This window comes from Leguminivora glycinivorella, chromosome 7 (genome assembly GCF_023078275.1).
Source record: "Leguminivora glycinivorella isolate SPB_JAAS2020 chromosome 7, LegGlyc_1.1, whole genome shotgun sequence".
In the NCBI taxonomy this organism is placed as follows: Eukaryota; Metazoa; Arthropoda; class Insecta; order Lepidoptera; family Tortricidae; genus Leguminivora; species Leguminivora glycinivorella.
In genome coordinates this window covers 22,060,703-22,086,472 of record NC_062977.1, presented here as the reverse complement: position 1 = coordinate 22,086,472, position 25,770 = coordinate 22,060,703, and the positions used below count along the sequence as shown (strand labels likewise).

General features: G+C 36.0%; 2 protein-coding genes across 3 annotated transcripts in view; one reads left to right on the top strand and one right to left on the bottom strand.

Annotated features, from left to right (window-relative positions):
- LOC125228263 (peroxisomal acyl-coenzyme A oxidase 3) overlaps positions 1-10,118 on the top strand; it is a 38,346-nt gene extending 28,228 nt beyond the window's left edge. For both annotated transcript variants that reach the window (XM_048132761.1, XM_048132760.1), the window contains 7 exons: positions 1,744-1,877; positions 2,538-2,660; positions 3,110-3,229; positions 3,556-3,787; positions 6,063-6,324; positions 7,168-7,345; positions 7,668-10,118. In XM_048132761.1, the coding sequence (XP_047988718.1) occupies positions 1,744-1,877; positions 2,538-2,660; positions 3,110-3,229; positions 3,556-3,787; positions 6,063-6,324; positions 7,168-7,345; positions 7,668-7,766 (1,148 nt within the window). In that variant the 3' untranslated portion in view covers positions 7,767-10,118. The remainder of the gene's footprint in view (positions 1-1,743; positions 1,878-2,537; positions 2,661-3,109; positions 3,230-3,555; positions 3,788-6,062; positions 6,325-7,167; positions 7,346-7,667) is intronic.
- Positions 10,119-22,813: 12,695 nt separating this feature from the next.
- LOC125227923 (SH3 domain-binding protein 5 homolog) overlaps positions 22,814-25,770 on the bottom strand; it is a 38,475-nt gene continuing 35,518 nt past the window's right edge. Inside the window, 1 exon segment of the mRNA XM_048132328.1 lies at positions 22,814-24,417. Coding sequence (XP_047988285.1) covers positions 23,410-24,417 — 1,008 coding nt within the window. The 3' untranslated portion in view covers positions 22,814-23,409.

Here is a 25,770-nt window from a genome sequence, read left to right as displayed (position 1 = left end):
GTTGCTAGATACCGGTTAGTATTCAGTCAACACCACTACAGGTTTCTTTTTGTTCGTTTTTTTAATACTACAACTGTAACATAACTTTCAGAATGGTTCTTTTTAATCGATTCTGATAATAATTCTATGTATTTAAATGTAACCAAATTAAATTAATTTGTAGCAGTATTTGGATTAATCAGAATGTCCCATATCTCATTGATTAGTGTCGAACTATTTAGATTATAATTTTCAGATTGGATTAATGCAGATTTAGAAAAATAATATATTTAAATAACGTACTTCGCCCTTTAGTTAAATTGTCCGCCATATTGTTATCGTGCGTGCAATCTCCTGATAGCTTTGTTTTGATTACAGATAAAACATAATAGTTTAAACCGATGATAAGGCGATAACTTGAAAAATTACCATTTACGTAACTAGAGCGTATATTACGATAGTAAAAATATGATTTATGGAATCCATTCAGATATGACTAATAATTCTTAACTAACTGTGAAAAGAACTATTGATTAAAATGTAAGAAATAAGAATATAGATACGTATGTACACATTTTGTAATATAAAATTCATTTGATTTCCGTTGACGTTTTTAATTGGTATTTTTTTGTTATTGGCTTTTTTGCTTTTTATGTCTAAGTATAGTTATATAGTAGGACATAATTATCCAGTCTTTGTAAAAAGATATGTTTAATTACTTATATTTCACATGTTTATAAATACATATATTTAAAAAAAAAAACATTTTTTTTGAGAAATTAAACGAAATAAAAAAAAACCGGCCAAGAGCGTGTCGGGCCACGCTCAGTGTAGGGTTCCGTAGTTTTTCGTATTTTTCTCAAAAACTACTGAACCTATCAAGTTCAAAACAATTTTCCTAGAAAGTATTTATAAAGTTCTACTTTTGTGATTTTTTTCATATTTTTTAAACATATGGTTCAAAAGTTAGAGGGGGGGGGACGCACTTTTTTTTCCTTTAGGAGCGATTATTTCCGAAAATATTAATATTATCAAAAAACGGTCTTACCCTTATTCATTTTTAAATACCTATCCAACCTATACCTATCCAACAATATATCACACGTTGGGGTTGGAATGAAAAAAAATATCAGCCCCCACTTTACATGTAGGGGGGTACCCTAATAAAACATTTTCTTCCATTTTTTATTTTTGCACTTTGTTGGCGTGATTGATATACGTATTGGTACCAAATTTCAGCTTTCTAGTGCTTACGGTTACTGAGATTATCCGCGGACGGACGGACGGACGGACGGACGGACAGACAGACATGGCGAAACTATAAGGGTTCCTAGTTGACTACGGAACCCTAAAAATGCGTTGAACACTCATTCATACGGAATTTTCGCAAATATCTTATTTAATTTGCTGATTTGATTGATTTCATTTTTAACCCCCGATGCAAAAACGACGGGGTGTTTTGTAAGTTTGACGTGTCTGTCTGTGTGTATGTCTGTCTGTCTGTCTGTCTGCCTGTCTGTTTGTCTGTCTGTCTGTCTGTCTGTCTGTCTGTGGCATCGTAGCTCTCGAACGGATGAACCGATTTTAAATTAGTTTTTTTTTGTCTGAAAGCTGAGTTAGTCAGTAGTGTTCTTAGCCATGTTTCTTGAAATTCGGTCCACTATGCCGCGGTCGGGGTTTTTTCAAAATTTTAATTTTGTGGTTATTTTTGATTGATTAATTGACCACACGATTAACCTTATTAACTTATTATTATTCTTCCAGGTCGCATCGGCATAATGCAGGAGAGCTGCAACTCGCTGTCGTCGTGCGTGTCGGTAGCGGTGCGGTACGCGGCGACCCGCGCGCAGTTCGGCAGCGCGGCGCGCGAGATACCGCTGCTAGAGTACGACTTGCATGTTAGTCTACTTTATATTACATACACTGGTTAATACGAGACTTTGTCAAGTATTAGAAGGTTTGAAATTTGTAATTCTAAAGGAATTTCATGAAAAATCTACAGATAAATCGTTTTTAAGGAGTCAATGGAAATATCCTGGTCACGGCACCAAAATGTAACTTAAGTCATTTTGTGACGCGACTATTCAAGATGATTCTCGATTAGTTTTTGTAAAAAAAATATTGATAGATACTCGCTAGGCACTGTTCAAAAACACTTTTTTTTACAAAGCGGGTAAATCGTACAACTGGCTTCGCTTATTGTGCGTTTGTACAATTTTATTAATGAATTAGATAAAGGAAGTAATCTGCATCAGCATTTAGCGCGTGCTAGAAGTGATGTCACTGCTAACCTCTGTTAATCTTTTTGAAACTTAGGCGTTTGGTTGAAAGGTACTAATTTGTGAATGAAGTATAGGCACGAAAGTTTGATATTCGAAGTCCTAAATGATTTACACTATTTGAACCTGATAAGTTTTTATTTTTTATATTTTTTTTTTTAAGATGATAATATGAGCGCTGATTTGCCCTGATGATGATGACGAAAGAGCTAGCTGAGTTACCTTTTACGCAGATGGTTGACTAGTCAGATTATTAATTATTTATATATTTTTCAACAGCAATGGCGGCTATTCGGCTACGTGGCGGCGGCGGTAGTCTTCAAGATATATATCGAGAGTTTCTCCAGGGTGTACCTGAAAATCGTTGAGGCTTCGAATTCGGGACAGAAAGTTGACGATTTGGTGAGTAACATAATATTAATAAATTGAACAAAATATTGAATATCAGGCTGTTCCAATTGGCACTAAAACTATCATTGAATAAATAACGTAGAAGTACAAAATTATTTTTCTCATTGCACAATTTCTGTTTAGCCCTGTCTGTTTGACTAATAGAAAATGCCCTAAGACACGAAGCCTACCTTTTGTAGGTAATTTATTTTATTGTACACTAAAATTTAATCTTGTGTGTTTCTGTTTTTGCGTTCACCACACGAAACGAAGAGGCCCTGTTTATAATTATGTTATTTTCGTCACTGACCTCCATAAAAATCGTATTTAAGCTCTGATGAAGGGTTACAAAAGCAAAAACAAAGTACCTACATATAAATTATATCATGAGGGACTCAATCAATTTGTGCAATAATATCTTAAAAATACTTATAAAAAATAAACATTATTTTCCTTTTTAGAGCGAGTCAGTGTCCGAAATCCACGCCATGGTATCGAGCAGTAAGCCGATGACGACTTGGACGGTACTCCGAGCAGCACAAGTGTGTCGGGAGGCCTGCGGAGGTCATGGATTCATGAAGGTAATACTTTAAAATACGGATCTTAAACATTTGTTTAGTAAACAGGTAGAATGGAAAATTCTGTCTTCTGGCTGTTGGCTTCATAAACTTATTCTTACGCGTGTGCCATTGACATAGGAACAGATCGCAATCTATCGTACCATCTCTGTCTGTATATAAGAATAAATAAATATTGGGGACAACGACGAAGCCGTTTACCGTGTAAATCAAGATGTACTATTTTTCAATTTCTTCCAAGATACATCATTTAAGGTGCTATTTCCATGAAGCTTTGTTTGACAATGTGGTGTTCCATAAAAGATTTAAACTTTATTTTATTTTTCCAGCGAGCGAACCTAGGCGAAATCCGGAGCAACCACGAAGCAACAGTGACCTACGAAGGCGACAACAGTGTACTATCTCAGCAGGCAGGCAACTGGCTCCTCAGACAGTATGAGTGCAGCAAAACTCAGTCCGTGGACTCCCCACTAGGCACTGTCACGTTCCTGAAGGACTTCGATAGGATTATGGGACACCGCTTCGCTTGTACACACACAGGACAGTTGAAAGACAAAGAATGTAAGTAAGAAGCAGGCTATTCGTAGTATGTGTGTATGTCTGTGGACTCACCGCTAGGCACTGTCAGTTCAAGGATTTTGGTAGGATTATGGGACACCGCTATACACATACAGGACAGTTGAAAGACAAAGAATGTGTATACGCAGTATGTGTGTAATAAAATGTAGTCTGTGGACTCACCGCTAGGCACTGTCACGTTCCTGAAGGATTTTGGTAGGATTATGGGACACCGCTTTGCTTATACACACACAGGACAGTTGAAAGACAAAGAATGTAAGTAAGAAGCAGGCTATTCGCAGTATGTGTGTAGTAAAATGTATGCTGTGGACTCTCCGCTAGGCACTGTCACGTTCCTGAAGGATTTTGATAGGATTATGGGACACCACTTCGCTTGTACACACACAGGACAGTTGAAAGACAAAGAATGTAAGTAAGAAGCAGGCTATACGCAGTATGTGCGTAGTAAAATGTAGTCTGTGGACTCACCGCTAGGCACTGTCACGTTCCTGAAGGATTTTGATAGGATTATGGGACACCGCTTCGCTTGTACACACACAGGACAGTAGAAAGACAAAGAATGTAAGTAAGAAGCAGGCTATACGCAGTATGTGTGTAGTAATAGTACATTACATCAGAGGCCGGGAAAATGAGGATTTCCGGCCAAGTGGGTATACGAGGCCGGGAATCCGTTTTCACGCCGAGGCATGTATAGTGCTTTTCTCAAACATACAATAAAATAAAAAATAAAATGCTCTAAAGGACAATATTTTATTTATTAAGTGACAAAATACAAATACACTCAAACGTCAAGTGTGACAAGTATCCAGGTCACACAAAAATTAAAAAAAAAGTGACATGACAGTACTGACAGCTTACTTAAAAAAGTTACTTTGCAGGCCTAGGCCTAAAAAATAATATGAAATCCCTTTACAGTCCTCTCGAGTTGTTGCGCCCAAAAAGCGATACTTCCCAGCGCATTTTAAGGAACGTAAAGACAATTTTTCATTGCATGTTTGAGAAAAATGTAGTTTGTGGACTCACCGCTAGGCACTGTCACGTTCCTGAAGGATTTTGATAGGATTATGGGACACCGCTTTGCTTGTACAGATACAAGCCAGCTCAAGGACAAAGAATGTAAGTAGGAGACAGGATATAAGCAAGCTACTGGCAGTCGGTGTGCTGTAAGACTAAGTCTGTGGATTCTCCGCTAGGCACTGTGATTTTCCTCAAAGATTTCAAAGAAGAGAAGACACCACTTCACTTGTACACATACAAGTCAGCTGAAGGACAAAGAATGTAACTTTGACGACCGGTCTGGCGCAGTCGGTAGTGACCCTGCCTGCTACGCCGCGGTCCCGGGTTCGAATCCCGGTAAGGGCATTTATTTGTGTGATGAGCAGATTTTGTTCCTGAGTCATGGATGTTTTCTATGTATGTAAGTATTTATATATTATATATATCGTTTTCTGAGTACTCACAACACAAGTCTTCTTGAGCTTACCGTGGGCCTCAGTTGATCTGTGTAAGAAAGAATGTCCTATATATTTATTTTTATTTACTCGTATTTAACTTACGAGACTAAGGGCCGGTTGCATCAAACAGTCTGTCATCGTTAAAGCGTTCGTTAAATTTTATTGTATGTGAAGTTCCATAAATGTCTGCTGCGTGACTATGATGTGTCTGGCAAATGTGGTTGATGCAACTGGCCCTAAGAATGTTAAAACACAGTCGAGAATTATAATTTCAATTCAAATTAAATTTTGACGACCGGTCTGGCTCAGTCGGCTGCCTGCTAAGCCGCGGTCCTGGGTTCGAATCCCGGTAAGGGCATTTATTTGTGTGATGAGCACAGATATTTGTTCCTGAGTCATGGATGTTTTCTATGTATATAAGTATGTATTTATCTATATAAGTATGTATATCGTCACTTAGCACCCATAGTACAAGCTTTGCTTAGTTTGGGGCTAAGTTGATCTGTGTAAGGTGTCCCCAATATTTATTTATTTATTTAAATACATCGAGCGTTTCGAACCCTTTATAGCGTTGGTGGTCAACAGGTGGTCAACTGCGTAACTGGGGAAAAGATACTATGTACAAAACTACCCACATATAAAAAAAAAACTAATCATAAAGACTAAAAGTCTCTGCAATAAATATAGCCAGCTAAAGAAGCTTGTCCCAAAAATGTTTATTTCTGCTGAAACTTATTCTTCATTTATTGTCAAGGCTTGAAGGCATTTTTTATTAATCATAAAAACTTTTTTCTTTGTTACAGTCATCCTATCAACGTACAAATGGCTAATCTGCTGGCTCCTAAAAGAAACCCATGAAAAATACGAATCTCTAATAGCGAGCGGTCTCACAAAATTCCAAGCCAAAGCCAAGTGCCAAGTATACAAGTGGCAGACTCTAACAGAAGTGTATGCCGAGTATTTGGCTCTCCTGTTCTGTTCAGAAGCTATTGGAAAGAAAGAGAAGGCACTACAGCCCATTTTGGAGAAGCTGTTCTTGCTGTATGGACTATGGTCTTTAGACAAGTAAGTTTTTTTGCATTTAGGGCAGGAATGTCTCATAATAAAGTCCCAAGCGAAGGCAGAGTGCTAAGTATATAAAAGTATACTTTAACAGAAGTGTATGCTGACATTGTTGAGAATTTGTTCTGCTTTGTCTTCTCGGATGCTATTCGGAAAATGGAGAAGGAATAGGATATACCGGTTTAAAAAAACCATACACATGCAAAATGTGCAGAATACTGTTACAAAGTTTTCCAATTACTTTTTGATAAGTATCTAAACCGCATAATATATTATATAACAGCAACGGTACAGAAGGCTCACTGCTTTGATGTTCACAAAATGCCGCTTTTCATAATTCTTACCTACATTAACAAACGGACCACACGCGAGCAGCCCACATTGAGTTATATTGCGCCGCGCGAAGGTCAAAGGTAAATACTTGTAGCTCGGCGAAAGAATCGCGGAATGAGGCGCCCCTGTCTAAACAAAGCTTGACTTTTTGTTTCTCTTACTTAATCTAACTGAGCATTTCTTTTTTTTGTTATTTTTTTTATTTTGGTTTTTGTTAGGGAATTTTAGGTCAATTGTACTCAGAATCACGAGTAGTTTCAATCTCACTGGGAGACAAAAAGTGTCCCAGAATTTCCATACATTTTTATTACTTTCCTCTTTTGTTACCCCACACAACATGTACGGAAAATGGTAACAAGATAAGAAAAATCGTATGGGACAATTTTTTTAACTACTAGGATTGGAAATCTAGTGATGCTGAGTAGAAATAGCATTATTTTTTCAAAAATATCACGTTTCATAAAAGTGGCAAAAAAAAGAAATGCTCCTGAACTCCCCTTTTTTTCTCCCCAGGCATTTAGTGGAATTATACCAAGGCGGTTTCGCAACAGGACCTGCGCTAGCATCATTAGTCCGAAGCGGCATAACGGAGCTGTGCGCGGCGCTGCTGCCTGAAGTGGTGGGTGTTGTAGACGCGCTCGCGCCCACGGACTTCGTGCTCAACTCTGTGCTGGGGAAGAGCGACGGCAAGGTACGGTACAAAAATTATATAGCAGATTCGCCGGCTTTTTTTTTCGAAGCATATCTGCTGGATTTTAAACTTTGACTGTCGTCAAACACTCAGTTATAGTCGGGTTTTGCATAAAACCATCGTGACTCAGGGGACCGTAACCATGGCAATAACAGGCAAGAAAAAGTTGATTCACCTATATAAGATGATAGTACCGTACGGTATCAGATGAACCGAAATACAATTATATTACCTCAAGTAATACACGTTTCCCCAGAAAAACCTATCCATCCATCCATCCACGATTCATTCCTCGATATTTACATAAAAATTCTTGTTCCAGCTATACCAAAACCTGCAAAAAGAGCTTTTCCACACGCCAGGCGGCATGGAGCGAGCGAGGTGGTGGCGGGACGTCGTTCCAACACTGTCTAAGCTGTAAGCGTACTTACCATTAATATAGGAGGCTTGGAAATAATATGATGCTAAAGGTATACTTCCAATTCTGAAGACGCCACGCTTCACTGAATTTAATAAGGATGATAGCATATTTTGACATTTATTTTCTGAGCTGAGATGAACATTCATGACATTTTACATAACGTTCGATCGGCTTTTGTGCATAATATGTTAATTTACCATAACTATTTTTGGAGATTTGGTAGAAAATATTGGCTCTAACATTTTCGGAAATATGTTTTTTTCTTTCTAAATAAAACAGTGCCATTCAATGCCTTAAATTATATGTTTCATTCAGTAAAACATTCCTTGTGTCGAACATTAGAACGTCGTAGGTACGATCATTACAACTTTAAATTTGATTTATTATATTTTTCATTGAATTTGTTCCTATGCTTAGGATATTTGACCCTTACAATAACATTGACCAAGTTAATTGGCTCTATTAGTAGTATTAACTCATTGACTGGCATTTAGTTATTAATGTAATATAACTTATACTATAAGCTGCAGTATATACTTACCTACTGTTATAAATTCATTTTACGTAAGACGAAAAGTGTTGCTGCCTCGTGCTGTCGGAATTGGAATTATACCTTAATGCCCAAAGAGGCATCAGATAAAAAATCATTTATATAATATTAGCATTTTTAGTACAGATGCTGCGGGAAAATTGGAAACTATATTTTTCTGTTAATATGTGACCTTGTTCGCAAATAATATTCAAGTATAATAATATACAGAGTCATAGACCAAATAATGTGATTAATTATTTGTCAACTTAATTATGGGATAGATACGCCGTGCATAATTATGCATATGCTAGTGTATGTTTTTAGTATGATCGAGTATTTACTTGAGTATCATATTTTTATTTTTTATTGTATATTAAAAATACAAGTATGACCTGCCCAATACTTTATTATTAAAAGTTTAAGAAATAGCTATGAAATGCATTTTTTACACCAAAAAACATCGTTTACGAGAAATCATAAAAGTCAATTTTATTGTATATTTATCATTGCATATATTTTTTTTAATCGCATTTTTTTGAATACATAAATGTATTAATTGCATGCATTTTATTTGACATTTTATTATTTTAAGTATATTTTAATATTAATAGTAAAAAGATATAATGTGAGATGTGTATAGGGCTAGCATAACATTGCGTCGCCGAACTGTGTCATAATTTCTAGCGGTGACATGGTACCGTACGGAACCCAAAGTCACATCAAAAAATGTACGTGAATTGTACTAAATTGTACGCTTATTTTTAAAAAATGTACTACACCTATTTACAAGAAAACAATGATCAATATGTCACCGCTAGGAAGCATATTTTCTGGCGGGCGCTATCAATTCCACTATGTAACAGTCCATTTTTCAAATTGCTTGTGAATCAGAAAATATGTACGAAAATTGTACTACATTGTACGCTAATTAAAAAAAAAAAATAATACACGCATTTACAAGTAAACAAAGATCAATGTTGTACATTTTTTTTCTTAGCGTACAATTTAGTACAATTCTCGTACATTTTTTTGATGTGACTTTGGATTCCGTACGATACCATGTCACCGCTAGAAACTATGACACGCCGAATTTAATACTATTTCATAAAGCAAAAAAATCATGTGCCTCAGTAACGTATGCTAGTCCTAACCTGTTTTTTAGTTAGGGAATAATATTTTTTCTAATTAGTAATTCCAAATGCAATTAAAAATAACGGTCTCCAGATACGATTAAATTTAATAAAAATCGAGTGTTTATATTATTTATAAAAAAATGGTATTTGGTTATTCAAATACCTATCACGGAACATTGAGTTCATATTTGACAATGTTTTTATCTGGTTTCGGTTATTTTGCCAATCTGGTACAAGGAAAATAGAGTAGTTTGCATAACGGGTATAATAATGTATTTTTAATCGGGTATTCTGCGATTTAAGTATTGGCTGTGTTAGTGGCATAAATGTATACTTATTACACATTATGATAAAGAGTAACATTTATAGTATGGCCACTCTCGTTCCTCGCTGAAAGTGACGCGAAAAAAACGCGACCAGTCGACCTGTCATATCTCACTCATACAAGCATGGTACGCGTTCACCTACACGAGCTTAGACTGTGCTAGGAACGCGCCTCTTTCATATATTTGATCGCCATTGTCCAAAATGTGATTACGTTATACCTTCAAATCTTTAAGAAATAATCTCTAACGTTAAGACGATACGGTAGGGGTCAATTCTCCATACAAACGCTCTCGACTATTTCCTCTCTGGTTGATAGAGCAATGATTTTTTCAACACAGATTGTTATTATTTTTATCTGTGTCGGACCGTTTTGATTTTTTTGATATTCTGCTTTTTAAAGATTCTAGAGCCAATCGAAAATTTCCAAAAACGGCCTTTTTCATTGTGGCGCAAAAAATTTTTTATTAATTTTACGGTGTGACACTCAAGATTGGTAACAATTAACCAAAAAAGCTAAACGGTCCGACTAGATTATTTCATTGTTATTCAGATTCTCAAATTTCGTTCCGATTGATTAAGTTTTGAAGGAGGAAAGAGTCGAGAGCGGAACCTCGATTTTAAAGAGTTTTTGCTGTACTAGCTTTTGAAATATCTTTTGACTAAGTTGTTCTTAATGGACAATTTTTTTATGTCGATAAATCTTCGTCGCTCCGGTTTTGCCGTGAGTTAATAACACTTGTATATTGAACTAAAAATTTCGTATTTTTTATTGACCGAGCAAGAATCCCAAGTTGAAAGGAGGGCTCCTTTCCATTTTAGCATTTTCGCTACCGTATCCTCTTAAAATATGTCAAACGAAGGCAAATGTTACTCGCATAGCCAATACTCAAAATCCGTTTTCAGTGTATTATGTATAGTTTAATCTATCATTGGCAATCATTTCTGGCTCAAAATAATGTTACAAAACAATCTAAATGAAATAAATTTGAAATTATAATTATGTTAATTAATATTGTTTTTTAATATGTTGGTATGTACAAATGTGTTATTTTACGGGATATCATTAATGTTACTTATCTGAATGAGTATAAAGTAAGTAATTCTATTCTTATCAGTTAAGGTAAGGTGTGGCAGAGATTACATGTCATTAAAAATAAAATTTAGGGATATTGAAGTCAATTTATCAGTCATATAATCCGTTTAACATACCAATCCCTAATTGAAGTCATTTCAGTCATATGTTTAACAACCTAAAATCTTTTGCCTGCGTACATCTTACACTGCCGTATTATTTTACAATTAAATAATTACTAGCAAAAATCGTTAGCAAATCAATTTATTTATTTTGTACAATTATTTAATTTTTTAATGTTACAGATTAACTTGTTCAATGTTATTTTAATACAATCTGTTCTTGATATATTTAGTTTTAACAAACATTCAATATGACCATATTTATGGTCCCTAATAGTATGGCAAAATATTGGTTAAGCGACGATTGGTTAAATACAGTATAAACATTTTCGTTGCTTCTATCGTGAATCAACTTGTACTATATGTACAGGTTGATTCACGATAGCTGGCACGAATGAAATGAGTGAATCATTCAATTTATTGGTTGATTAGATAGATACACACGTACGAGCAGATATTTCGTCCCACTCACACATATTGATTTGAAAGGGACACTACAATGTTGCTACTTTTTAATTTCTATTCTTTTTGGTCAGACTCATAGAGGAATAAGTAAGGGAAGAGTTAGTAATTCGATTTATCAGTAAATGCTGGTTATTTGTAGTGACATCTAGCGACAATCACGCGTCAAATAGCGTAAATTATCAGTACCACTACTCGATACTAGGTGTCAACAGTGTCTCGTCTGCCAAAAATTGAATATTAGAACAATTTACAACTTTTACAAGCAGAAGGAATTGAAAACAGAATACTGATTAATACTATTGTAATATTAGCTATAAATTAGACTCTTCGTTCGTCGCGACATCTATTGACAAGTAGCAGTACTAAGTTGTCGCTAGATGTCACTACAAATAACCCGCATTTACTGATGTATGGAGTTACAACACTTACTTATTCCGCTATGGCATAGATTAAATATAACAAGATCATACCATCCCATACATTAAAACGCGACCGCCTACGAACTCCCTTACACTCCACCACACATAGATGGCGCCACAAAAAATGCCTTGTTGCCACCGATTATTTGTAGATTGGCATTAAGTGTCAATTCCGAGCCGTAAATCTATGTCAAAAGTGACACTTAACGCCGTCTACAAGTATAATCGAAAGTTACAAGACATTTTTTTTGTGGCGCCATCTATGTGTGGTGGAGTGTAAGCGCGGTCTTAGGCGATCGCATTTTAATGTATGGGATGGTATGATCTTGTTATATTTAATCTATGGCTATGGTCAGACTGTACAAGTACTTCTTTCTGACTTTGTAGGCGACGTTATCAATAAAAAACCGGCCAAGAGCGTGTCGGGCCACGCTCAGTGTAGGGTTCCGTAGTTTTTCGTATTTTTCTTAAAAACTACTGAACCTATCAAGTTCAAAACAATTTTCCTAGAAAGTCTTTACAAAGTTCTACTTTGGTGATTTTTTTCATATTTTTTAAACATATGGTTCAAAAGTTAGAGGGGGGGACGCACTTTTTTTTCCTTTAAGAGCGATTATTTCCGAAACTATTAATATTATCAAAAAATGATCTTAGTAAACCCTTATTCATCTTTAAATACCTATCCACCAATATATCACACGTTGGGGTTGGAATGAAAAAAAATATCAGCCCCCACTTTGCATCTAGTGGGGGTACCCTAATAAAACATTTTTTCCCATTTTTTATTTTTGCACTTTGTTGGCGTGATTGATATACATATTGGTACCAAATTTCAGCTTTCTAGTGCTTACGGTTACTGAGATTATCCGCGGACGGACGGACGGACGGACGGACGGACGGACGGACAGACAGACATGGCGAAACTATAAGGGTTCCTAGTTGACTACGGAACCCTAAAAAGGTACCATATTGTCCAGAGACAATGTGATGCCACATGGACGTCACATTTGAGAGTTTTTACCATATGACGATCTTCTAAACAAAAATCTTTATACATATACTGATCTACCCTACATTGTTTTTAACTTGCTATGTGTTCTTAGATTTGTTAACCAGTTTTTGCTGTAGGTATGTAGCGAAAATTCTTCGTTAAGACAATTGTTGTATGTGGTAATTTTGTGTTTATGTTTGTCTACTGGTTTCAATTATTATCTAGATCTACAACCTGGCAAAACTGAGTAGAGAATAGCAGGCGCCACCGTTTTGCATGTGGCAACTATTGAGTGTTATTTGTATGAGAAAAGTTATAAATGTATGTTAAAAAATAAAGTTCCATTTCTACCATGGAGGAATAAGTAAGGGCGGAGTAATCCATACATCAGTAAATGCGAGTTATTTGTATATGCATAGTTATAGTGACATCTAGCGACAATTATGCGTCAATCATGCGTCAAATAGCACGATTATCAGTACCACTACTCGATACTAGATAGGTATCGACAGTGTCTCGTCTGCCAAAAATTTAATATTAGAACACAGACCAACCCCTATAGACATCCATTACAAGACGACTCGCGGTCACCAGCCTTACTTGTATTTGCCATGATATAAGCGCGGGCGCTCGCCGTGCCCGATCAGTCACGACCAAGTAACCGACCCGAAAGCAGCTCGTGTTTTTCGCAATAAAAATATTGAAAAAGGGTATTTTGATGCCTTAAAGATGTCCACCTGTAGTGTGAAATGGTGTGGAAAGGACAAGAAGATCAAATTTAAAAACAGACGGTATTATAATAAGTCATATTTATAATTTATTCAGAGCCGGCATAGGTCAACTTACACTGGCTACTTACGCGACTCCCTTTTTATCTGGCGCGACTGCCTGCCGTCCTCGAAACGACCAATCGCAGCGCGCTAAACACATTCCCCTCCCGCTCCTCCGCTCCGCGCCCCAAACACTGGTGATTTGTAGCGCGCACAAAATTTACAATATTGGCACTCTATAGGAGGTTCTCTGTGTATTAGACTTAATGATAATTTACGCTAGTTGACGCGTGATTGTCGCTAGATGTCACTATAACTATGCCTATATAAATAACACGCATTTACTGATGTATGGAGTTACAACTCTCTCTCTTTTTTGTTAAGCTGTATTAGAAGTGCTATTTTGGTGTCTAATCCATATCCATCCATATCCATCCATACTAATATTATAAATGCGAAAGTAACTCTGTCTGTCTGTCTGTCTGTCTGTCTGTCTGTCTGTCTGTCTGTCTGTCTGTTACGCTTTCCCGCTTAAACCACGCAACCGATTTTGATGAAATTTGGAACAGATAATCTTTAGACCCTGAGACAGAACATAGGCTACTTTTTATTTCGAAAAAAGGGATGAAGGGGTTGAAAAAGAGGTTGAAAGTTTGTATGGGATTTCTTAATTTTAAATGATAAAACCATGAAACTTTATATTTTAGCACTTGATAAGAAATCATTAAACATATATTTAAAGGCACATACAGGTCGAACGCGATTAATTAACATTATTTTTACCTTTAAAATAAACATGGTGGGAAATAAACATTAACTAAAAGCGGGTAGATTATATTTATTTGTCTACCCCGAACATTTATATAAATTAATATCGGGTAGTTTTGTGTTGTTTACATCTCCGGTGACATTTTGCTGGGACGTCAGTCTTCCGCGACCACGGCCAGTGCAACCTGGCCGAAACGTTGGGAAAAAAGGTAAAAATAATGTTAATTAATCGCGTTCGACCTGTATTGTGACTTTAAATATGTGTACAAAACGCGAGAACATAAAGTGTTATATCATTAAACATCTTGATAAGGGATAGCGATAGGGATAGCGATAGGGATAGCGATAGGGATAGCGATAGGGATAGCGATAGCGATAGCGATAGCGATAGCGATAGCGATACGGATAATATGGGTATCGTTAGCGGGATACGGATAATCGGTCGGCGGTCTCTTACAATCAATGTGCTCTAAGACGATCGTTGTTTGCTTGCTTGAAGATTACGTTTGCGATAAGTATAAGCAAAATGTAAAAAATTGTAAGGGATAATAGAGAAAAGTACTTTTTACCCACCGATCATAGTGTCGAAATACGGGCTATGTGGGATGTTTATAAAGGTTTCCCCAGCGTATATAGAATGACCTACGCTGTGGTCGATGTGTAATATTTCTACAATCATTGCAAGCAAAAGTATTATGTGCAATCGAAATAATCGCAGATAAATATACCTACAGAGAAACCTACGGTCCCTACGGATCCAAATGAAAATCGTAATGAATACTTTTATTACGCGGGCGAAGCCGCGGGTAAAAGCTAGTAATAGTAATAATTGTGATATATTTTCATGCATATAAATATTCAAATACATATTTGGAAATAGTATGGCCCGATGACGGGTGAAGTTTTCATATTTCAGTATATGTATATTAATTTCATAGATTTATTTTATTGTGGTTAAAGTATAAAAGAAACACTTCAAAGAAAAATTAAATATTGGTATAATACTGTTTTAGCCACTAAATAATATTAATTAATTATTATTTTCAATGGGGAATACTACTTAGGTATAAAGTATTACATTATGTATCTGACAAAACTCTGAAATTATTAGAAAATAAATTACATAATTATATGCTTCTGAGGTATTCTAAAAAGAGATATTTAAGAAACGATATTTCGAGCTTAAAAATCAAACCGTAAATAGTCCATAATATGTAGTATTCATAGTGTCAAATGGCCAACCTGGGATGACTATAATCCGGGGCCTAGCCAAAATGAAATATGTTGATGGTAAACGCCCAAAATTTAAAAGATTCTTTTTTCGTTTTAGCATTTATGTGCAATTGCCAATTTGGCTAGGCCTTTAAAGTTCGCTCCAGTTTGGTCGAAAAGGACTTAAGATATACCTTTTATTCCTTCTTTCATACCCTAATAAGGTATTAAAATTCTCGTTATATGTAAGGGCGGCGCCAAATGTTTCGATAAGTGTCCCTATTCTAAATTAATTTAAGTAATCGTTGACAGGGTAGTCAAAACACCCTGTATGTATTGATTAATAATTATATTGTTCAATGGAATGTTATTATGGATGTTGTCGACTTTTAAATGTTTTTACCTACTTTAGTATAGAAAAAATCATTAATTTTGTAAGATGTGTAACTTATAAACCTAGAATTTGATAGATTATCTTGTTCAACGCGAAATTCTAGATAACCACACTTACCACGATAATTATATACAAGCGTATGGATTCACTAAAGTTGGCATGAATTGAATGAACGAAATTAAATCATCATTCTTTCATCTAAATCTGTATATTACACCCGCCGTGTTATTGGCTAGCAAGCGACCCGCCCCGTCCACGCACGGTTATCACATATAAAAACCTACTTCTTGTATCGTTCTAGGGTGACTCAACTTTTTCTTGTCTGTTATTGCCATGGTTACGATCCCCTGAGTCACGCTGGTTTTACGCAAAATTATGCTACTTAAACTATGCAAGCATGCATTTTTCTGGTGTTATCAAGCCCTTTCCTTAATCTTAAGTCGAATTCTAAGAATTGGTCTTAGACTACAGTTACACATCTAATGGCATCAATAAATCTATGGTATGAATGTGGTCTGTGTGTCGTTATGCTGCCACTATTAGCCAATAGCCATTTTACCCGGCTAGTCAGATGGGAAACTTAATTGCGAGTAAATTGCCTTTTAAGTTTTGTCAAAAAACAGTGTCTTTAATCTTAGCTTAGTGTCTTAGCAATGCTGATTACATTTTGATGTTGAGTATTTTTTAGAAAATGTAGATAAATAAAATGTACAATTAATAAATGACGATGTCTAATTAAGAGTAATAAGCCGGGTAATATGAATATCTAAAATGTAACATATCTTCTGCTATTTAACGTTTCAGTGTCTTTAAAATTTTAAGTTACTAATATCTGACAAAAAACGGAGGTAAAAACAAAATGTTTGCTAATTCTGACTAACAAAGGTGTCGACATGTGTTCAGGGCAGAAGCAGGCCTACGTCACTCGCTCGCGATCGTGCGTTAAGACGCTGACAACACCCAATGACCTTGACGCTAGCGTACACTGTCTATTCGCATGGGAGTAAGTGAGAGCGCGATGTCACTAAAACAGCCCGGCGGCTAGGTACGAAAAGTACGGAAAAATATTAAAATAAAATAGAAAGATTCATTATTTGTGCAATCTGTTTCGTCAGTGTTTTAGATATGCATAATTTTTTGCTATTGTAATTTTAATTAAAGACAACTAAGTTAATAATTGAACGACATAGAACCGTTAAATGATGAACTCGAGACCAATCTTTGCAATTTTTTTTTATCGAGCCGATTTCGTTAAATCGTGTATCGAGTACGGCTATGTTCGTTGAAAAATAATGAATAATAACATATAATTTACTTGCCTTACTACAACTAATAGTTTGTCTTAAAAAACTGCGCAAGTAACATTAATTTTGCGCAGTTGGGTGTTGTCAGCCCTTTAAGTACCTACACGCTAGCCGTTCATTCGAATGGACAAGTGGCCGAGGGCGCCCGCCTGTGTAGTCGCGTGGCACGTACCTATTCTTTAGAGTTTTACGTAGTAACTTATTAGTATTAGTTGAATAAAGCGTAGGTATTTGTCGTTTTGCGGGCAAGTGAAGGATCTGTTACGTTTAGTAACTTTATTAATAATCTGTGGCGGAAGGGAGGGAAAGGGAAGGTTGGTGTAAAGTTGAGCGCTTCATTTGACATCTTTGTTGTTCAAGAGTAAAAAAGTCCTCTAGTTGACTATTTCTTAAGGTTCTGAAATTAATTTAATCTTTTTTTGGTAAAGGACATGAGATTTTAGATTTTTGTAGTTTTAATTTTACTTACACGTCCATGATTTATTTGGGTTTCGTGATCAAGGTGTTTTATGTATTTTATATTTCTTTATTATTTTGTGATTATTATAACAAAGTCATTCCTTCACTGTGGATAATTTAACTATGTCTCCTCAGAAGTGCCTTCATCGAATGTATTGTATTATCAATATTATCATTTATAAATAAATGTCTTCTATGAATGTGTCTTTTTTTGTACATAACCCTGTTAGTTGGCGCTCTGGAGCTTCGCTGTCATCTAAAACAGATTAATTCAAGTGTATGCAATACAAACTTCCATCATTCATATTAGGGAAGTGGGGGATTAGAAAGAGACAAAAGCTAGCTTATGTCACTCTCCATCCCTTCAACTATCTCCACTTAAAAAATCACGTCAGTTCGTCGCTCCGATTTGCCCTGAAAGACGGATAAACAAGACAAACACACTTTCCCATTTATAATATTGTAAGTAAGTATGGATACATACATAACGTACACCTACACCTGCTCTCGCACAGGACAAGCTAATAATTCTCAATTCCGTTCAACATCATATCGGCCATAAATGCCTTCGTATGCAGTAAAGGGTTAAGAAAAACAGAGTAATTATTAAAAAGTTTATTTTTGAAGAATCATGATATTTCGTAGAATGTCAATTTGTTAGTGTTTCTATATTTATTATTCAGGCCCATCAGTAGGCCCTGCTCCATAATAGTTATTTGTTATACAAGGGGGCAAAGTTGTATTTTAACGCCGAGTACGAGAAGTAATAGTTATTTGTTATACAAGGGGGCAAAGTTGTATTTTAACGCCGAGTGTGGAATTGAAAAACGAGCAAGTGAAAGGATTCTATAGTTGAACCACGAGCGAAGCGAGTGGTTCGAGAATAGAATCCTGAACTTGCGAGTTTTTTAACACACGAGAAGTAAAATACATTTGCACCCGAGTGTAACACAAAACTTTTCCTCTCACTATAGCTAGGAAACTACAACGCAACAAATGCATTTATCACTGCTTCCAGTAGTTCCACAGGTGGTAAATCATCTTTATTACTAGATTCACCTACTTTTATCAATTTTAAAGCAGATAATTTGACTTTATTCAATGTCAAATTACTTTACCCACTAGTGGATAAAATGCGTTTTTACCCGCTGGTATTAAAGGACAAAACACGTGTTTCTGAGCTAGTGAGGGGAAAAATACATTTGCACCCGTGTGTAACACAAAACTTTTCCCCTCACTATAGCGAGGAAACTACAACGCAAAAAATGCATTTATCACTGCTTCCAGTAGTTCCACAGGTGGTAAATCATCTTTATTACTAGATTCACCTACTTTTATCAATTTTACATCATTTAATTTGACTTTATTCAAGGTCAAATTTACTTTACCCACTAGTGGATAAAATGCGTTTTTACCCGCTGGTATTAAAGGACAAAACACGTGTTTCCGAGCTAGTGAGGAGAAAAATATCTAACGTAGGGATGCGCACCTAAATGTGTCAACTACAAATTAAGGATTTTTACAATGTGGGTTTTACCCTCTACTGGTAGAGTAGATGCAGCGAGGGTTGGTAAAACCTGGCCCCGTAGCCGAATGGCATGGCTATGACGCGAAACGAAAACGAAACGCCGCGAAAGGTAGTCTGGCTCTGTCGCGCCAATACGCAAGAGCGATAAACATAGATATCTACGAGCGTTTCGTTTCGTAAGCGTTTGTGCATCCGGCTATGCACGCTAACCAAAAATATACAACTGTCAGACTATTGTCAAGAGGGCGCTGTTATTCTGTAGGCCTAGCACATGATTGCCGCGAGATAGATGACACGTCTTCTTCTAACTGTATTAATGACATAAGGACGGGAAGTCTATCTCGCGGCAATCATGTGCTAACCCTGCTGATGTACCTATGCGGTGATAGTTCAGTATAGTATGAAGAAAGTAGTTATAATGAAATTCCGCAACATGGCGGGTAGTCTTATATTTCTGGTCAAGCCTAGGGTATGGTATGAATGATGATGGTATTTCCTGCCCACCAAATAATATTATATTTTCTACATTCACCTTGATAAAATACCGGACTTTGCTTCGAAGTTACACAGTTAGACTATTAGTTCGTAGATACAATCTATAATTTTCATTTTCTAGTGAGTCTAATGACATTTTAGTGCTCTCTCAAATATATCATACTAACTACATGTATTAGCTATAAAATTGTTAGAAAATTCATATGAGCATATTCATTAAGTATGCGATTAGAACCACGTGCGTGAATTAATTATATTGAAAATTATTTAAACATTGAGTCACATTTATGAGTGCATTATTCCATAATTTATTTAAATTGATTATTTATGGCAAAATCGAGTAGAAAAATTATAAATATAATTAGATAAATTCGTCAATTATTTTCGATAAAAAGTTTTAAATTTCGTTTTCTCAACTTGATTGAATGTTTCCATAGTTCTTTCACATATAATTACACGTGAAAACATTGCATACTGACTTTAGACGCAGTATAAATCAGTAATAAAATAACTCCTCTAACAAACGTACGCCGCGGGGTGCACACAAGCACGTCGCACATAGGGGTATTTCACTAAAAAAGCTGGCCATTAGTCGATATAAATACGTAAAAATAAAAATAGATTAAAACAGCAGATTTGGATTGACACAATGGCACTACTTATAAAAAAATATATAAATAACGGATAAACGTCGTGTACGTAAGAATAATAAACGTGCATAATAATGCATAATGATATTTTTTGTTTTCTGACTGTTTTCTGACTGATATATGTAAAGTGGTCACCGTAACCTATGGACGCCTGCATTATTATACTAATACTTATAGTTAATAGTATTTAATAATAACATCCTACTTTGGACCATGTCGAGTAACATTTATAGTAATTTTGTTCAACCACGTGCTTTCGAACGCAGTTGGTACCTTTCGCGTCGCCGCTGTCGGAGAGTTACTACTGAGTCGTCCTTATACTGTGATTTTGAGGTGATAATGAACAACCTTTATCATGGGACCAATGAGGAAATCGCATTAATAATTGGCTGTTTCATACATTTCGACTGTCATGATGCCGCTCATTTCACACATTTCGCTCATTTCGCTCATGGAACAGCCAATTTATTCTCAATTCCCCACAACACAAATCTTCTTGAGCTTACCGTGGGACTCAGTCAATCTGTGTAAGAATGTCCTATAATATAATATAATTTGAGCATTGGTCCCGCGATAAGTTGTTCATTATGACCTCAAAAATCACTGTGCAAAGTTTGAACGGTATTCACCCTGTATTTTTATGTTTTATAATCCTTAAATGCAAAAAAATTATATTATACATATCGTTTTAGTGTATTTAGTAATTCATTTTCATAGATAGACATTCCTTACATCCTACAACCCCGTGTAAGTACCAATCATTACCGTGCAGTCTTCTCAACATCACTCGCACATACATTCCCATCGATATTTCTATCATTACCTATAAAACAAAACACAACCAGAAGTAGGAATAAAACTAAGTTATAGAAGTACGAATAAGGTGAGCACATACCGATAGTTTAAAATTTCAAATATTTTAGAAAATCACTCATAACATCCTTACATTAAGAATCCATTTTTAGATTTACGCTCTGTGGCGAACGAAACGCAACAGGCTCTGACTAATTTGCCAAGAAAAAGAACTCACGACAATGAATTGTAAAAGTATAGATCTGAATGTACCTCAACCAATTTGAATCCTAGGCCACTCTAGAACCCTGTCTCATTTAAACCGGCTTGCCTATTTGCCTTACTAGTAAAGTCACATTGACGTTTACTGTGCTAAGGTTCTACAGTGACCTATTTTTCAAATTGGTTGACTGTACCTACCTACTACTTTTCTGAGAATTTGAGAAAGCCTTGCTGGTTTCTAGTAGTAACTTAAGTACTACATACAATCGTGCCTTAATATTGGTACTTCTACATTATTACGTGTACGTGAAAAACAACTAAATAAGATTTGTGAGCTAATCGGTGGAATGATATGGCTCTAAAAATATCTTATTAGTTAACAATACTATAAAACAACCTATTGAAGTATTAGAACAAAAATACGTACAAAAATGTGGATGAAAATATGTGCAGTTTTTAAGCAAAAGGTACCAAACTGTCGCTTAAGAATAAGAACGCTCTAACAAGTAATTCGTGTAAAGATACTACCAAATTTCGTCCTTATGGTAAGGCACAATGTGATACTTTTTATTTAAAAACGTCAACAAATGTGTTTAATGCTACGCGATAACTTCAACGCTTACTTTTACGAACTATTATACTCTGTACTTTTAGATATTAAAAAAAAACGTAAACAAATAATTTGTATTTTTGGGTAGTTACATTGTTTCATAACCAACCATAATATTTTTATTAACCCTTAACTGTTTTAAGGAGCCTTTTGAGGGTAGATTTCGTTTACATTTATTTAAATATCTAAAGATACAGACTATAGTATGTGAGCGGCCGATCATAAGATCCGAAGGTCGTAAACTCCTAGTCATATTGCAAAATATGAAAAAAAAAATCTTTCCCTCAGTCGATCGCTAGGTATAAGAAACTTATCCTGTCTATCTGTTGGTTTTAATATGACTATCGTCAAAATATACCATTACACCCGTGGTTGAACCTTCCCGATCGGGCGATTCCGGCAACGTTCGGGTCGCATTGCTACGTAGCGCTTAGGGTTGGTACCTACAACTTGACTTCCTTTTGCTTGCGCTACCACAGATTAGATAGTTACGTGGGTTTTGGCAACCCTAATTAGTCAATGGAATAGTGCCATGCATTAGAAAGGGGCAAGACGATTCGACGATTCGATTTGAAATTATTTTATTAATTCAATGTAGTTTTAAAACAATATTGTCCATTGCACCAATAAATTGCTCTGATATTTAGAATAAGATGATGAGTTGACTATTTGAATAATGAATATTTTGATTGATTGGTTGATTGACCCTGAACTGCTGTCAAACTTAGAATTTGTAGGCAGTGTCCTTTCTGTCTAAGTACTATTATTTATTTTGTGATTAGTGTGATTACATAGAAGCTCTACGGTCCTCCGGTTTTTATGATCAGCCACCGACATATAAACAACTAGAACTAATTTAAAGTGAGCAAAATATTATGAACGAGTTAATTAACTAAATATAATATCAATCTAACTTTAAATATTGTTAGATATTTTTGTAAAATAAGACAAGCTTGGCATTAAACGTAACTACTGAGAAATTAAAATTATTTTCATACAATTTTACGTTTTATTTAAATTTACTGGCCGCCAATTTTATTTATAACATAACTTCATAATGTCTATCCAATATTGAAATGAGACAAGTTTGTCTCGCTTTCTCTGACGTAAACTATTTTAAAATTTACTTTTCGTAAAATTTCAAATAATTTTATAAACAGTTATAATTTAAATATACTACTGAATTGAAACTTACTGTCGTTGTTCCATTTTTATTTCATTTTATAACATCGCAAGTATCAAAATGAATTAAATGAAATTCAAACTCTAAACATACAACACACGAACATAACCTGCAAATACAAATTTTATGAAAAAACTTACTTAGAAAACAGATATGCAACATTTTTTTAGACAATTGACTCTATTCCCCTTTAATTCAACTGTTATCGCTATCAGTGACAGTAGAGCTTGTCATTCTTATGACAGGATTCTGTGTAGAGTCGCTAGAATCACACTCAACCAATAAGATCTCATCTGGACTATCATTCCTATCGGAATTGCTTTCAGTGTACGTCCCAGTCGGACTCTTATCTTCAATAACCGCTTTAAGGTAAGATTCCCTGTCCATAATATTAGTATCTCGGGCTAAAGCTAAGACATCTAAAGACATCATGCTTTTAGATTTTTCCGTCTTGCTTATAGGTATGGGGTTGTGGTCATACATGACTTCGCGGCTCCTGGATTTGACACGAGTTAGATTAGTTTCGTTTTTCCAGGAGTCACTCGGTGGTTGACTGTATTTGAAAGCTGAATTCGTGCTTGTGGACGGTGCGCTAGCATTTCTTGGAGAGCTAGCTGTGAACTTAGACCTCTTCTGCTGGTTATTTTCCTTCATCATCAGAAGTTGGTCTAATTTGTTGATGGTTTCATTAAGTTCTAGCGCCCAAGCTTCATCTGTTTCAACATCAGTTCTATCTATAGGTTTAAGTGCTAGTTCTCTCACCCGCATTCTCAGTTCTTGGAGACTAGATTCCTCGTCTTTTTCGACTCCATCAGTTTCCTCATCGAGTTTAACTTCATCGTGTATGGGGTCTCTTTCCGCGCCTACTCCTGGTTCGCGCGGGCCTACAGGGATATCTTTGCCGGTATACTCGCCCCTCCTTCTATGAATTTCTTCGGATATTTCCTCTAGAGCTTTAAGAGATTTTGAGTACCTGAATTTAGCATCGGCTATGAGTCGTTGGAGTTTCTCGATCTTCTTGTTCTGTGTTTGGAGCTGCTCGTCGCATAGTTTTTTCTCCTCGAAGTAGAGGCGTGACTTGATGATGTTGCGTTTCAAATTGTCTTCTAGCTGGGCGACCTTCTTTTCCGCGGCGATGAAGGCAGCGGCTTTCTTTTGGTGCTCGCGGCCGCTCTCTGCTTTTCTTTTCTCTGCGTCCATAACCTGGAAAATAACATAAAAAATTGTAAACTTGTACACATGTTTTTATCTGTTTATCACCAGTCTGTTACGTTACGAGCTATCAATATAAGCAGGGTCAATTGTCGATCTAGTACAACAATTGGCAATGTTATCCATTACCCATGTTTTGTTTATAACAGCTATATTTATATTTATTATAAACATAACATGGGTATGAGTAATGGGCGTAATGGCCTAAGGGGGCGTCCATTAATCGCGTCATACGTTTTTGGCTTATTTTAGACCCCCCCCCCCTCCCCCATGGTGATCTTTGGTGATATTTTCAGGACCCCCTCCCCCTGGCCAATATGACGTGTAATTTTTTGACAACTTAAGTAGACTTTTTTCCAACCCACGAATCAACCAAATCTTGGCGCGAAATTCAAATTTTCTATGAGAATTAAACATTTGCCCCCTCATTTTTAAGGTTCCGTACCTCAAAAAGGAAACCACTGAACCGAAACAACTGAACCGATTACCTTGTTTGGCACACATATGTAAACTTGTGACTCAAAGACGGGCATGTAATTTAAATAAAATAAAAAAACAACTATAGGGGCCACTTTTGGGGAGTAAAAGTGAAAATTAGAAACCAAACTTCTCACTCACTTCACCAAACTTCACTTTTTTTTCCTTTAGGAGCGATTATTTCCGAAAATATTAATATTATCAAAAAACGATCTGAGTAAACCCTTATTCATTTTTAAATACCTATCCAACTATATATCACACGTTGGGGTTGGAATGAAAAAAAATATCAGCCCCCAATTTACATTTAGGGGGGGTACCCTAATAAAACATTTTTTCCATTTTTTATTTTTGCACTTTGTTGGCGTGATTGATATACATATTGGTACCAAATTTCAGCTTTCTAGTGCTAACGGTTACTGAGATTATCCGCGGACGGACGGACGGAAGGACGGACGGAAGGACGGACGGACGGACGGACGGACGGACGGACGGACGGACGGACAGACGGACAGACAGACAGACATGGCGAAACTATAAGGGTTCCTAGTTGACTACGGAACCCTAAAAAATACGAAAAAATTACAAAAGTAGAACTTTATAAAGACATTCTAAGAAAATTGTTTTGAACTAAATAGGTTAAGTAGTTTTTGAGAAAAATATGGAAAACTACGGAACTCTACACTGAGCGTGGCCCGACACGCTCTTGGCCGGTTTTTTATAAATTGTTCAAAATATCGATTATTTTATTTTCAAAAATGACTTAGCGCCTCCGGATGCGCTTAAGCTCTTCATGTGATGTAAGGAACTCTTGCAACACGAGTCCAACTCACACTTGGCCGGTTTTTAAGTGTTATGGCTCGTCTA